This window comes from Bicyclus anynana, chromosome 23 (genome assembly GCF_947172395.1).
Source record: "Bicyclus anynana chromosome 23, ilBicAnyn1.1, whole genome shotgun sequence".
Taxonomy (NCBI): domain Eukaryota; kingdom Metazoa; phylum Arthropoda; class Insecta; order Lepidoptera; family Nymphalidae; genus Bicyclus; species Bicyclus anynana.
The window spans coordinates 7,440,516-7,456,402 of NC_069105.1; the positions used below are offsets into that span (position 1 = coordinate 7,440,516).

The 15,887-nt window shown below is 46.4% G+C and overlaps 1 protein-coding gene across 3 annotated transcripts in view; it reads left to right on the forward strand.

The window, feature by feature from the left end:
• LOC112055881 (myotubularin-related protein 5) overlaps window positions 1-15,887 on the forward strand; it is a 96,216-nt gene that overhangs the window by 67,422 nt on the left and 12,907 nt on the right. For 2 of the 3 annotated variants that reach the window (XM_052888645.1, XM_052888646.1), the window contains exons 18-33: window positions 817-951; window positions 1,573-1,750; window positions 2,195-2,334; window positions 2,682-2,839; window positions 3,222-3,376; window positions 4,210-4,396; window positions 5,314-5,445; window positions 6,163-6,271; window positions 6,633-6,787; window positions 7,212-7,360; window positions 7,948-8,161; window positions 8,893-9,028; window positions 9,484-9,666; window positions 10,096-10,436; window positions 10,842-10,997; window positions 11,562-11,705. In XM_052888645.1, coding sequence (XP_052744605.1) covers window positions 817-951; window positions 1,573-1,750; window positions 2,195-2,334; window positions 2,682-2,839; window positions 3,222-3,376; window positions 4,210-4,396; window positions 5,314-5,445; window positions 6,163-6,271; window positions 6,633-6,787; window positions 7,212-7,360; window positions 7,948-8,161; window positions 8,893-9,028; window positions 9,484-9,666; window positions 10,096-10,436; window positions 10,842-10,997; window positions 11,562-11,577 — 2,544 coding nt within the window. In that variant the 3' untranslated portion in view covers window positions 11,578-11,705. Of the gene's footprint in view, window positions 1-816; window positions 952-1,572; window positions 1,751-2,194; window positions 2,335-2,681; window positions 2,840-3,221; window positions 3,377-4,209; window positions 4,397-5,313; window positions 5,446-6,162; window positions 6,272-6,632; window positions 6,788-7,211; window positions 7,361-7,947; window positions 8,162-8,892; window positions 9,029-9,483; window positions 9,667-10,095; window positions 10,437-10,841; window positions 10,998-11,561; window positions 11,708-13,128; window positions 13,277-14,084; window positions 14,286-14,803; window positions 14,934-15,344; window positions 15,472-15,887 lie in introns of those variants that run through there. The other variant, XM_052888647.1, reaches the window with a different exon arrangement.

A 15,887-nucleotide genomic window follows, 5' to 3' on the forward strand; every position in this document is an offset into this window, starting at 1 on the left:
GGTAGTGCACAAAGCTTAACTTAAAAACTGATAGAAATCTTGACATAGACAGCCTAGAAAGAGGAAGGTAAGATGCCTATAAAATGAAATTGTGGCCTGACCAGAAACCAAAAAAACCAGGTTGTGAAATGACTGAAATTTATGGATGATGATGATGATGACACCTGGTTTACATGATGGAGATAATTTAGAAAACTAATAAATTTAATAAAATCAATTATGAATGTACGGTATCACACCGCCAACTGATCATATGTTATGTAATGTAGGAATGTACGGTAACATACCCAACTACTCACTCGTATGTAGCGTTTATATATGCGGACCAGTACCGATAAGCGCTGGTTTAACGGCGCAGGCAACTTGCTTCCTACGTAAATACGCCCTAAGGCATTACGCACATAAAATGAACTAATATTATTTACTGTAAACAATAGCAGAGTAATTAAATTTAAATTAAAATTGCGCGCGTCGCAAAGTTAGTTCTAGTTTTGGGCACTGAGTCAGGAAAGTTAGTGGCACTATATGGTCTACAGAAGGTGTTAAATTCAATCCTGTCGGCTAGTGCTAACGTGCGATCAATGACATAATTTCGTTACGAAAATTGGGAAATTTTAACCAATGCCGGTGCAATTGTAAATATCGCTAACTCTTTAATTGCTTTGGGACGAAAGAGATGGTACTGGGTCACACCCACCGCCATTGGGCGTCATTTTGTCAATTTCTGCGCACTTCGTCGTATTCTAGCTTCCATTGACGCATGTCAGGTGTACAGAAGGTGGTGAGTCAGGTCCTCAGTGGTGTAACTGTCGGCAGGTGTGCACGGAGGGCGGGGTGACGGCGGAGCACGTGCGCTGCCTGCACCAGATGATCCCGGGCGTGGTGCATATGCACCTGGAGACGCTGGACGCGGTGGCGCGCGAGAGCAGGCGCCTGCCGCCCGTGCAGAAGGTAACGGGCTCAATACTCTTCGGCTGGATCGTAAAGGACTTTTAAGGTCATCTATCTTTGATCTCCGTGTCTCAAACGGTGAAGGAAAACATCGTGAGGAAACCTCCATACCTGAGAATTAAGATTTCTTTATTCTCTACGTGTATCCCCATTGGGCCAGCGTGGTGGAATTAAATAAAATTAGCCAAGTGCGTGTTGCCAGTGATGACCGAGACTTAGTCGTTCTTTATGGGCTTCATTAGAAGTCTAACACAGCGGGCGATGGAACGAACTATGCTCGAAGTATCTCTGCGTGATCGAATCAGAAATGAGGAGATCCGCAGAAGAACCAAAGTCACCGACATAACTCAACGAGTCGCGAAGCTGAAGTGGCAATGGCAACGCCAAATGGACGTTGGGTCTCAGGGTTATAGAATGGTGACCCCGCACACGCATAGTTGGTCGACCCCTTCACCAGGTGGATTGAAGACATCAAGCGAGTCACTCGAATCGCTGAATGCAGGCGGCTCAGGATCGTGATGTTTGGAAGTTCCTACAAAGGGCCTATCTACAGTATCGTCAATAGGCTGATATGCTGAACCATTTGATTGTTTTGTCAATATAAAGTGTATGTTTGCGCAGCCGCGGATAGCGTGGCCGGCGCTGGTGAGCGGCGAGGCGGGCGCGGGCACGGCTCTGCGCGCGCTGCTGCTGGCGGACGGGCGCGGCGCGGCGCTGTCGCAGCTGCTGCCGGCCGAGGGCGCGCTGTTCCTCACCAACTACCGCCTGCTGTTCAAAGGCGTGCCCCTGGACCCGTACGGTACGTGCGACCAACTCCATATTAAAAGTTGTTCTGAACGCGTATGGGGACTTCGACGGTAAGTGTTGCCGCGCGTCCTAAAAGGGGACCCTAAACCCTATATCCGGGCTACAAATCTCGAAATCTGCTTGGAGATTTTTTCTCTGCCACACAATGGACCCGGCAATAGCACGGTGAATCTATGGAATGCTTTGATATTGATCGTGTACTAACTGAACTTGGCGGGGCACATAGTTCGAAGAGCCGATGGACGTTGGGGTTCCAAAGTGCCTCACCCCCCCACCAGGAGGACTGACGACATCAAGCGAGTCGCAGGGGTTCGCTGGATGCAGGTGGCTCAGTATCGTGATGTTTGGAAGTCCCTACAAAAGGCCTATGTTCTGCAGTGGACGTTCATCGGCTGATATGATGATGATGATGGCTAACTGAGCGGTGTGATCCCAGCGTGCGAGGCGACGGTGGTGCGCAGCTTCCCGCTGAGCGCGCTGACGCGGGAGAAGGGCGTGCGGGCGGCGCACGCGCACCTCGAGCACGCACTGCACGACGGACTGCAACTGCGCGCCGCCACATTCCAGCTTATTAAGGTAAACAATCCGATTTACAAAATCATCCTCTTTAAATTTTTTCAAACTCATAATTTATTGAGATTTAAGATATGACTATTCTGTAATACACTACTGTATTGGTTATATTACTGTACTGTATTGTATAATACGATAGTATAGAAAGAAACTTCGCTTCTCCTCGCTCAAATTCTGATAATTTATGCGTACGAGCCAAAGACTCCGATCAGAGGTTCGGACACAACGAGCCTCGTTACAGAACTTTACTTACTTCAGGTCTTCATCGAAACGAGTAGTGTATTTGAGGCTCAATCATCATGATTCACCAATCCAAGCAGGAAAGTCATACTATGTGTGACGGTTCGCAGGTAGCACTAGACGAGGAGGTGAGCAGCGAGCAAGCGGAGGCGTTCCGCAAGGCGGTGGCGCGGCTGAGGCACCCGCCGCACCCGCTGCTGCACTTCGCGCTGGCGCCGCGCGCGCCGCCGCCCGCAGACCTCGCGCAGCCCAAGCACCACACCCTTAAGTGCGTACACGCTACTGGTAGCGCCATCTAGAGAACATGTTGAGTACGTGCACGCTACTAGTAGCGCCATCTAGCGAACAAGTCAAGTGCATACACGCTACTACTAACGAAGCACCACACCCTCAAGTGCGTACACGCTACTACTAACGCCATCTAGTAAACAAGTCAAGTGCGTACACGCTACTTCTAACGCCATCTAGTGAACTAGTCTTTAATTACGTGCACTGCAACTATTGCAAGGGGAGGCGTTTCGCCTATAAAATGAATTATTTGGCAGACCAGGCTAAAACTACATCAACCCGAGCAAGGATGCTAACTCCCGAGTTAACATTTCTAACTCGCTATCAAAATAACCCACATTGGGAAACTGTTTGTTTCATAGAGGCTTCGCCAAGAAGACGCTGCTGAAGACGGCGCGGCGCGCGGGGCTCAAGCCCAAGCCGTCCAAGCGCCAGAAGTACGTGCTGCCGTCCGCGGACGCGCGCTCGCTGACGTCACCGCCACTCATGTCCTCTCTATCCGCTGACACGTTGTCACGTGAGTGCATTTTAAGTGCTGTCTTATGGGACGGTAAACCGCTTCGTAACGTAACGCGATACGGCGCCACTCTGTCTTACGTTTATCTCACACATGCAGCAGTTTTAAGTTATCTCTTCTGTTGAGCGTCCTGTCATTTTTATAATTTTGCTAAATGGCTCTAAAAAGCACCAGTTTGCTGCATTGGGTGATTTTTTTTTGTAGAAATATCTATCACGCATAGGCGAATGCTACGTATTTTTTTAAATGGTCGCTAAAGTCATTGGTTCATATGACTATATGACATCCCCCAACGTAGAATAGCAATACAATTGCACTTCGCCCGGGTCACTCACTACACTGGATACACTACACGGATTAACTCTTAAACCAAAATGCCTCAACCCCAAAAAGTTTTGGGAAAACATAAACTGAGAGAGAAAGATACCTCGTCAAAGATGTCAAGTCAAAATTCATTTATTTCAATTAGGTTTACTTTACAAGCACTTTTGAAACGTCTGGTAAAATTACTACTCTGGCTGATGCCAATCTGTTTCACCCGCATGGTTCCTGTTCTCGTAGGAATATGGGGATAAAATATACCCTATAGCACTCTGGGATAGTGTAGCTTCCCAACAGTTTGGAAATAGGCTCTGAAACTACTGAACCAATTTTTCAAATTATTTTAGTAGTTTCAGAGCCTATTTAATGCAAACAACAATCAAATCTTTTCTTTAAGATATTTTATAATATTAGTATAATGGTGATAATATTAGTCGAAAACCAAAAATAAAATTTATGAGGGTATGCCCAGTCCTTCTGAGAGGAGATGACGTATTATTTGTTTACCGCAGTGGAGGAGCTAGAGTTAGCGGGCGCGTGCGGCGCGGGCGTGGGCGCGGCGGAGGGGCTGGACACGCACGCGCGCTCGCTGGAGCGGGTGCGCGAGCGCGTGTACGCGCGCGACTGGGCGCGCGTCGGGCTCGCGGCGCCGCCCTTCCGTCTCGCGCACGCCAACGCGCTCTACACCCTGTGTCGCAGGTGAGGATTACAAACTAACGGACATATAAACTCAGTTACCGCCTGTAAGGACCCTGGACCTTACTGTGATAGAAGCAAATCACTGGCTCATTAGGCTGTGATAGCCCTGTGGATATGACCTTGGTCTTTCAGTTGTGTGCATTTTAAAAAATTAAATATCACGTGTCTCAAACGGTGAGAGAAAACATCGTGAGGAAACCTGCATACCAGAAAATTTTCTTAATTCTCTGCGTGTGTGAAGTCTGCCAATCCGCATTGGGCCAGCGTGGTGTGCCCCTCTCATTCTTAGAGGAGACTCAAGCTTAGCAGTGAGCCGAATATGGGTTGAACTGGCTCATTACTGCATTTGTATGGCCGGCAGCGCACGTCCACCATCGCCCACGGACACTGACAGGCTGCCCCTTTTCTCCCACCACAAGTGTATATTATATTTAGTTGACACAAACACTACAGAGTCGCTTCTCGCGAGCTCCTGTAGTGTGTCAGTTCTACAGGAGCAAATCGGTGTACAATGCAACTAACGGATGTGACAGAGACTCAGCGCAGAACAGTGATATTAAGTCACCGATCTTTAGGATTGAGGATTCTTGTCTCCCTGTATTATGTTATTTACTCGTCGTCCTTGTCCCATTGAGTACTCTCTTTCCTTTCTGGGGCTAAATTGACCCATAAGCTTCAACGTGAAAAGGACTACATGCCAAGTTCCCCAAAACATGGATAACTCAACCTTCACCCGCGCCGTACAGAGCTGCAAGATAAATCAAAGAGGAAGCGAGATAAATGCGGACGGCAATTAATAAAAACTGTAATGCCCACTCTTCTCTCATTACCCTCTAGCTTCTCTCTCCGACAAATTCACGTGAGTTTTAGCTATTTCAATATTACTATGATTAATTTGTTATCTGTCGTCCATGTAGCTATCCTGCAGTGGTTGCCGTGCCGGAGAGCATATCGGACGAGTCTCTGCGCAGGGCCACGCGCTGCTACCGACAGAGCAGAGTGCCGCTGCTGACATGGCGACATCCGCGGACCGGGGCGCTGCTGGCGAGGTAATATACTTCTTTTACCATTTATTTTGCGTCAAAGAAGCTTCGAGATGCATCGAAGTCACGTCAACGAGGTGGTGGAATTCGCTTTAGGTCTTGCACATGCTTACAAGTTACCGACCGAAGACATTCATAACATCGCACCACCCACTGAACGAGCGTCTTCCACCTCGCAAACTTCTTTAGTCATCGGACTTTGGAGGCGCATCTTTACGCCGAGTGCAAAGGTTTAGGCGTCGCATCTACCAGATATGACACCGCCGTAGCTAAGGACAGTAATGTCACTTATGATGATATGACTCCCAGAAGTTAACCTTTAACTGTAAATCTCGTAAGAGCGTACACAAACCCAGAAAAGTAAAATTCCCCAAAAATCTTGCCTGGGTAAAGAGCAACTTATCGAGGCTGGTATCCCTACACAACCCAAAACGGGAAATATATCCCTTACATCACTTGTTTTATAAACCTAATCTTCTTCTGTTAACATGATTAATATTTCACTGCCTGTTGCTTTGATATTTTTCGTAAGATCTCGTGGTGGTTAAGACAAGTTCGATGGACGGAACAAACCAAACCGATAATTGTTTAAATGCGGCACTTGATAATTAACGCCTTTTTTCTGCTGACAAAAGGCTTACTACTAAAATTTGGCGGACAAGTCCAATGTATGTTTATCGGGTGGTTTGCTTTATCGTGGTATAAACAATCGCTATTGTCTAGATCAGCCGCGTCACATCACAAGGGCGTGATGGGCATGCTCAAGTCTTCCAGCCACCAGACGCCGGGCCCGGCGCAGGGCGGCACAGAGACCACCTCCAGTTTAGAACAAGTAAGTCTATACTAATGTTGTAAAGGGATAAAGTACCAATTGCTACGTAAGTTGTGTCATAGATTTTATCCCCGTATTCCTGAGGAATACCTCGGAATAAAAACTACGTGGGTGAAACCGGACGTCTGCTAGTTATTTATAATGCTGGAACACCAATTCTATATATAGTGTTTAACTTTGTTTACGTAGGTTTGTAATCATTAAAAGATTTTGTCTCAAATCAAAGGAATTTGCCGCAAGTGTTTGCGACGCGTTTAATAGTTTGTGCCTTTGCGCCGAAGGGACGTATTCTTGTGTAAAATAGAAAAAATCTTTGTTGGTTTATTTTATATTTTTTAAGAAATCAACGTGATTATTTCAGGAAAGATACCTCGCTACCCTGGTAGCCCTGACGCCGGCCTCGCGAGGCGAGCTAGAGGACTCTAGCCTCAGCCTGGACTCGTTACTGCTGTGCTGTGAGGATCAGCAACAGCACAATCACACGCCGCTGCTGAGTAAAGCTGCCGGCACTCTTGGGTGAGGATGAAGAGTCACATTGAATGGTTAAATTTAGCTTGCCCTATTTGTTGGGTAAAGTCATTAAATGAAGGTAAACCGTGCTCCTGACAATTAATTAAATTTTTGTTAGATATTTCAAGGTCCCAAACTATAAAAAAGCTTAAACCTCATACACCGTTTAGGTAAATGACAGTGTTGCTTACTGTTGCCTCGGGGAACGCGATAAGCTGTAGATCCTAGACATTATCATTTATATATTATAGTGAATTAGTGATAGTTACAGAGTCTTATATTATCACACTTAGCTCACCAATCTGAATTGGAACAATTGTTACAAATCTCCTATAAGAAAGGCCTGATCTCGCAACAACTGGCTACATTTAAATGTGGCGATTGATGGTGATGACCCTATTCCTGAGGTTGACATATCGGTTTGGTGCAGGGTGCTGGGTCGCGGCAGCGGCGGCAAGGGCGGCACGAGCGCGGCGCGGCACTTCGGGCGCTGGGGCTCGCTCAAGGACCGCCGCCAGCCCTCGCACCTCGACCTCTACGTGCCGCGCCAGCGACTGTCCACCGCTGATCTTGACTCTGGTAACTATCGCATTTGGTTGTCCCCATTGATTATTTACTTCAGGCTGCTTGTGCTATCAATTTGACTCTTACTTTCTTGTTTAATTTAGTTGTCCTTAAACTAGCAACCACGAAAGTTTCGCAGACTTTTCCGAAAAAATTGAGTGTAGGTATTGATGTGTTTCAATTCGTAATAAATATGGTACGTAGAGTGGTGGTAAAAAGCCTGTAGCCTTTCAAAAATGGGAGTCAAGTAGTAGTTGAAGTCAAGGAGGACATCGCGGGGCCCGGGAAACAAGTGCAGTAGCTGCAAGAAATCCGATGATTAGATGAAGAAAAGAGGGGTAAAAGATACTCGAATAGTTTATCCTGTGAGACTCTTACCTTGACGTAGAGAGATGTACCAATGGGGCTTGTGGACTGTAGTTATGTCTTAAAGTTTCACCACTGACCTAGACTGATAACATGCACATTTATTTACACAAGGAGTATTCACTCTTGTTTCTTTAAGAGGTCCGCAAGTTTTGGACCTACGCCACAGATCGGCTCTTTGCAGGATGTGTTCCTTGCATAACCCAATACCCTTAAGCCAGTAGCCATTTCCGCAGTGTCGGGCGACGGCGGCGGCGGCGGCAGCACGCGGCGCGCGGCGCTGTACGTGCTGTCGGAGAAGGGTGCGGGCGCGGGCTGCACGCTGGCGGGCGCGGAGCCGGTGCCCGTGGAGTACCCCGACGCGCGCGCCACCAAGCACTCGTTCAAGAAGCTGCTGCGAGCGGCCGCGCCGTCCGCGCCGCAGAGCCCCGACGAGCCCGGCTTTTATAGGTACACTCTTTATATTTGTCATCGTCACTGTAAACAGTTAACGTCGACTGAGGACTAAGTAGGTTATTGAGCGACATATTATAGACGACTTTTATCCCTAATATGTGCATGATTTGTTAAAACTGAATTTGCGGGCGTCCGCTAGTTATCGAATATACGTCGATGTATGTCGTGCGTCTGCTGACCATAGGCTTCTTGTAAGAACTTTAGAACGACACGGCCTTGAGGTGGTGCACCTCCAACTTTTCAGTTGTGTGCATTTTAAGAAATTAAATATCACGTGTCTCAAACGGTGAAGGAAAACATCGTGAGGAAACCTGCACACCAGAAAATTTCTTAATTCTCTGCGTGTGTGAAGTCTGCCAATCCGCATTGGGCCAGCGTGGTGGACTATTGGCCTAAACCCTCTCATTCTGAAAGGAGACTCGAGCTCAGCAGTGAGCTGTATATGGGTTGATAACGACGACGACGACGACTTGAGGTGATGTCGTCAGTACAGTGGGGAATACCAACGGTGCACTTTTCGGTACGGCGTTGCAATATGAGTAACTCTGCTTCTTATGCCGATCTCCTGATTTCTGATTACATCTTACTTACTCAGAGCTGAGCTGGGTGACTCTGAGCTTTTCTGGAGGCACATTCTTCTTGTCGCGATTATTTCTTGTTTATCGTCAACATAAATATATTAATGATATACTATTAAATTTTTTTTTATTTTTCGGCGATTTCAGACTAGTGGAAGAGTCCGGATGGCTGTGGCAGCTGCGCCAGCTGTTCCAGCTGTCGGGCGCGGTGGTGGACCTGCTGGACGTGCAGGGCTCCTCCGTGCTGCTGTCGCTCGAGGACGGCTGGGACGTCTCTGCGCAGGTACAGTTAGTGTCAGACTAGTGGAAGAGTCCGGGTGGCTGTGGCAGCTGCGCCAGCTGTTCCAGCTGTCAGGCGCGGTGGTGGACCTGCTGGACGTGCAGGGCTCCTCCATGCTGCTGTCGCTCGAGGACGGCTGGGACGTCTCTGCGCAGGTTCAGGCAGTTTCAGACTAGTGCAAGAATTGTACGGTTCTCTCTGACTCTTATAGTATAATGATACACAAATCAACACTACTAGTGGAAAAAGGCTCAGGAGCGACGGCTTTCGATGAGCTCATTGAGGTACAAGGTTGGTGGAGGAAAGACAAGAACCTAACAAGTAGATATCTAAGAATCAAGCGGTTATTATTAAAATGGTACGTTCAAAATATCAGCGAATTGAGTTCCTGAATAAGGAAAAACAATAACCTTATGGGAGTCGAGAGAAAATAGTTTAAACACTGAATTGTTTTACAGATATCATCCTTAGCACAAATCTGCCTCGACCCCTACTACCGAACGCTGGAAGGGTTCCGGATAATGGTGGAAAAGGAGTGGCTCGCTCTGGGCCACAAGTTCCAGCAGAGGTCGAACCTGGCCGCGACGCCGCAGCAGGGGTTCACGCCCACCTTCCTGATGTTCCTTGATGCCGTACATCAGGTACTATTTAAAGCTTTATTTCTCTAACTGATTAGGTATCACACAACGCAATCTTGTTCTTTAGGTTTGAAAAATGATGTAAACTGAAAAATGCTTTCATTTAAGTTGTCCCGAAGGGAAAACCAAACGCGTCACGAAAAAATACGACTAACAGCTCGAACATGCCAAAGATTTGCGTAATTTCGTTCGGGTGATTAATTTACTTTAAGAAAGAAGCACCCAGTTTAGCTGACATGCGGTTCACGACATCATCGACCAATAACGCCGGACCAGACATATAACTTTCGTTGCGATAGGACAAAGGACAAAGTGTGCCATAGTCCGGTTCGCCCGCTCTTTCGTCATTTTGTCTTCGCATATTTCGCATGTTAGACCTACCTTGACCAGCCTTACATTACGTCTAATAATACTAATTGTTTGTTGCTACAGCTGCAAAAGCAGTTCCCTCTGGCGTTCGAGTTCAACGACTACTACCTGCGCTTCGTGGCGTACCACAGCGTGTCGTGCCGCTTCCGCACCTTCCTGTTCGACAGCGAGGCGCAGAGGGCCGAGCTGGGGCTGGCTCCGGCCGACGAGCGCAGGGTGGACGCTTCCCGGCTGGTGAGTGCTCTCGGTCGAGTGACGTTCAGTTCGACGACTGCTGCCTGCGCTTCGTGGCGTACCACAGCGTGTCGTGCCGCTTCCGCACCTTCCTGTTCGACAGCGAGGCGCAGAGGGCCGAGCTGGGGCTGGCTCCGGCCGACGAGCGCAGGGTGGACGCTTCCCGGCTGGTGAGTGCTCTCGGTCGAGTGACGTTCAGTTCGACGACTGCTGCCTGCGCTTCGTGGCGTACCACAGCGTGTCGTGATATATTAGGTATAGGCTTGTTTTACTACAAACAAGCGTGATGGAAAGCAGTAATCAAGTCTAGATTGAAGCGCGCATGACCAGAAGATACTCTTACCTTGAAGAAGTTCAAATAAAACGCACCTCTTTTGCCATAGAGATTTTGTTGTAAAACTTAATTGAATGGGTTGTTAATGCTTTAATTTTTCTGTTTCATTTTGTTTTGAAGAAGTTCAAATAAAACGCTTCTCTTTTGCCTTAGAGATTTTGTTGTAAAACTTAACTGAATGGGTAACAGAAGTTTGTTAATGCTTTAATTGTTCTTTTTCATTTTGTTTTAATAATTTCAGGGTGTGGAAACGGGTGGTTCAGGCGGAGCGGGTGGTGCGGGTGGCGAGGGGGAGGACGGTCGAGCCTCCCTCGGACTGTTCGAATACATCGAGAGGTTACACCAGCGCTCTCCGCTGTTCTACAACCTTCTATACACGCCCGACCTTGACAATCCAGTACGTATTAGGGCACTTCTCATAATAATCATCATGTTCCTCAGTGGCTGATCCAGGGTTGTTCCAAATGACAACCCTTGTTCAGCAGGTTATATATTGTTTAACATTATACGAGTATATCGCTTTTTGCAAATGTCTCAATGTTTTTGGTAGGTTGAAGACAGGTTTCACATCGAAACTGGAGTATCCTCAAGTGTTTACAAATATTGTAGAACCAACATCTCCTGAGAACGTCCCGGTTTCGTAAAGAATCTTACTCGAAGGACTTTTATCGAATCTGAGTCCGTCCACGAATAATGGTGTCAATAAACAATTTTTTGTCATAACTGTAACTGCATCTATTCAGATACTTGCTGGAGTTTTTGCTTGCGTCAACCTTTAGTTTTTCACGAAAGAACTCTGATGTTTTATGGGGGGTTGAGGTTTGTGTTTGTTAATAAGCTATCCGCTTAGCTAACAATGCTTACGTTTAGACTGTCCGTCATTTATCAGATGGTTAGTGTAATCTGCCGTAAGCCTTTACTCGAGTATTGCTAAACGATGTTCAATGATCATGTATTGTAGGTGCTTCGGCCAGTGAGCGCTGTGAGCAGCCTGGAAGTGTGGGAGTACTACGTGAGCGAGGAGTTGTCGCACGGAGCGCCGTACGAGCCCGACCTGTGGCCGGACGAGCGCGCCGCGCCCGCGCAGCGGAGGCTCGTCGTGGCGGGGTAGCTCTTGCACTATTTTTTTTTTATTATTATTCTGTATAAGTTAGCCCTTGACTACAATCTCACCTGATGGTAAGTGATGATGCAGTCTAAGATGGAAGCGGGCTAACTTGTTAGGAGGAGGATGAAAATCCACACCCCTTTCGGTTTCTACACGGCATCGTACCGGAACGCTAAATCGCTTGGCGGTACGTCTTTGCCGGTAGGGTGGTAACTAGCCACGACCAAAGCCTCCCACCAGCCAGACCTGGACAAATTAAGAAAATCTCAACTTGCCCAGCCGGGGATCGAACCCAGGACCTCCGTCTTGTAAATCCACCGCGCATACCACTGCGCCACGGAGGCCGTCAAAACCTAACTATACCTTAAAACTATACCTTTACTCTATAGTCTATATCATAGGTTCTCAATGTGGGTATTAACGTCTTCTAATACTACGACTTTAAGGGGAAGGTTTGTAGGTTACATGAAATTCCATAAAATTATAAAAAAAAAGTACAAACGAAAGATATTTTGGCGCTGAGTTTGGATATGAGAAATGTTCTTAAAGGGTCGAAAGGTATAGGTCGAATAAGGTTCTATATTGTTTTAAACTAATATAAAAGGAGATTTAGTGACTAAAATCGTGAAAAGTATGCTTAGATGGTTGGGTCACGTAGACAGGATGGGTGAAAGGATATTAATAAAACCGATTTAAAAGATTTCCGTTCCAGACCAAGGACTTGGTGAGGAGAACCCTAAACCTAAACTTGTATGAAAAGTTGGGAAGGAGTTTTTCATTCTGTTTTATTTGTATGTTTATTTTAAGTATCTACCGTAGTTAAAAATCTTGTATGTGCCATACAAGTGATTAATAAGAGCGAAAGAGGCAAATAGATGTTTACAGATGTAGTCTTCTGTTCCTTTACGAATGAGTCGTACCAATTGTTACGTGCTTAGAGTTCGAGGATTTGGAATGAGAACACCTGACTCTTCGGTATAAGTTTTAAAATCATCATTGTGGATTTGACTGGTAGCGATGTGAATTCATAACTTCTAGTGCGTTGTTCGACGGACCCACTTTAAATACCTAGCCGTGGCAGTGGTTTGGTCAACAAAAATCCAAACGCTATATCGACACCATCAAATCCCCAAGGATTGGTATAATAAAACAAATATTTGAGATAACCACTGTTTATTTACAAAGTATGTACAAAGTAACTTAACATTTAGGAATCCTGTATCGTACCGGAACGCTAAATCGCTTGACGGTACGTCTTTGCCGGTAGGGTGGTAACTAGCCACGGCCGAAGCCTCCCACCAGCGGGACCTGGACAAATTAAGAAAATCTTAATCTGCCCAGCCGGGGATCGAACCCCATCGAACGCATACCACTGCGCCACGGAGGCTGTCAAATTAGTAACTAATGATGTATGTTGCAGGTATGACAGCATATCGCGGTGTATGCCGGACGCGTTCACCGGGCTGCTGGAGCGGCTGCGCCAGCTGGAGCTGGAGCTGGGCCACCTGCCGCAGAAGTGGCGCGTGCGCTGGGACCAGCTGGAGCTGCCTAACACCTTGGAGCTGCAGGTACTGTACCAGCACACCAGCTGCGGGGTATGACGACGGAGAGGAACTAGTGAGGAGTGGCCTGTGTTCTTTGTTCTATTGCCAGTGGACGTCTAAAACTGCGCAGGAAATTCTGTCTCTTCTGTCGCGGAAACCATTTTTCCAGGATTAAAAGGTATTAAGTATTCTATGGTTTAATCTATACTAATGTTATAAAGAGTTTGTTTGTTTGATTGAACGCGCTAATCTCAGGAACTACTGGTCCGATTTGAAAAATTCATTCAGTGTTGGATAGCCCATTTATCGAGGAAGGCTGTATGCTATATTTTATCCCCGTATTCCTATGGGAACAGGAATCACGCGGGTGGAAACGGCGCGGCGTCAGCCAGTATATGATACAATCCAAATTTCAGCCAAATCGGGTCAAGAAATAACAAACATACGCATCCAGCAACGAAAGAACGGGTATATTTACTCAATATACCCGTTCGACGTTTTTGATCGACCGTCTTTTCTCTTCACGAAATATGACATGACGCGCATATAAGGATTTAAAATGTTCGAAACGTTTGGTCTACAAATTTTGTTTCCAACATCGACCTTTGGGCCTCATCAAGCGATGCTACTGCGGCCGCCTAAAACTTCTGGTGACGTCACAGCGATCTTACTCAGGAGCTTCCGGCTTCTATGTATTCAGATTTTTTTTTTTTTTTTAATTTTTTTTATATTTTTTTTCATGTTTATTGGTCTACCGGAGATCAGTCTCTGGACCATAATCCGATCAAATGACTATTCAGAAAAATAAATAACAAAGTGTTGTGTTGTCCAGCGCAACGCATCAATGTGCAGCGGCGTGGTGCGGCGCGCGACGGCGGCGGCGCACCGGCGGAGCACCCTGGAGGTGCTGGCGCGCGCACGCCTGGCCGCCGCGCCCGCGCCGCCCGCGCCCGCGCACCGCTGGGCGCCCGCGCCCGCCGCCGCGCCCGCGCGCTGCGACCACTGCGCGGACCTGCTGTGGGGGCCGCTTGAGGTACAAAGCTCGACAGTACTAACGTAGTGATTACGATTGCACTCTTCACTATATGAAGAGTGCAATCGTAATGAGTAATCGCAAATCGTAAATATTCACGTTATCAGTTATAATAGTCTGGGATATTAACATTAAATAATATAGGATAAAAACAACTACATTAATTAATGTAGTTGTTTTTATCCTTAGCTATAGTTTTTGAGTGGTACTAGCTCTTTTTGGTCCTTCGAGCCGGATTCATAACTTATTCACTATCAATAAAGAGGACAACACACTGTCTTGTTATATTATGGACGTAATTACGTACATCAAGTTTAACAAAAAATGCAATATTCCATGGATGCCGTTTTTTTGCAATAGTGATTGTTTAGTATCGTATATAAAAAAATAAGGCGATTATAACACCTTACCAGAATTGGGCCAGCGTGGTGGACTATTAGCCTAACCCCTCTATTGTGTTATTGTGAGACTCAACAGTGAGCCGAATATGGGTTATTAATGATGACTCGATGTGGCAGACCGGCGTGCGGTGTGTGGACTGCGGCGCCGCGTGCCACGAGCGCTGCGCCGAAGCGCTGGCTTTGCCGTGTACGCGGTACAAGGCGCCCCCGCCCGCTGACCGCGACCGTGACCGAGCTGTTTCCTCAGGTATATCTATACTAATATTATAAAGAGATAGAGTTTGTAGCGTTGTAATGGGTAATTAGAAAGCCACGTTATTTGGCACTACGTGTTCGTTTGAGAACTACGCGAGTGAAACAAAAAAGGAACTAAGGTTGAACCCTGTGGGACACCCATTGAAGTAATTGATGATACTAATTTTACATTGTTTTGTGTACCTTTTAATGAAGGTAAGGCAATGCTATTAAGTGCAATGTCTTTTAAAACATGCAACAAGCAGTAGGGCTAACCTTAGATAGAAAAGTGTCGTGATTAACGCAATCAAATGCTTTAGATAGATCACAAAAATGACAATGGCATTCCGTGATCGTTTCCAAGCATCAGAGTGACTTCGGTGTTTAACACTATGTCATAATTGCGTTCTGTTCCATTTCGCAGGAGTGGCGACGCTGCAGTCGTCGTCGCAGCAGTACTACGAGCAGTTCTCGTCCAACGTGGCCGAGAACCGCACGCACGAGGGCCACCTGTACAAGCGGGGCGCGCTGCTCAAGGGCTGGAAACAGAGGTCAGTGCATATTGCAGGAAATTGAAATCAAAAGGGAAAGTGACGCTGCCTGACGTAGTGTGCCAGCTTGCTCCACTTTTTTGACGTTACTTTTAGTGGTTAAAAATTCATTGAAATATGAAATAAGCTAAAATAATTGTGTACACCTATCTAACGTTTCTGCTTACTGTTTTACTTTACTTTTCTTTTTTGTAATGTTTTTCTTTTTGTAATGTAGTCCTATTTATTGTAATTTTTGTAATTAGTCCTAGTCCAACGGAAAGCATTAGAAAATCCTACCTGGTCTCCACGATACAGATCAATCTAGTGTGGAGACCACAGGCAATGTTATGGTTTCTTGTATATATTTTTGGTCAATAAAGATTTTATTTATTTATTTATTTATTTATTTATTGATCAGAGTGCCTAGTGGCAGT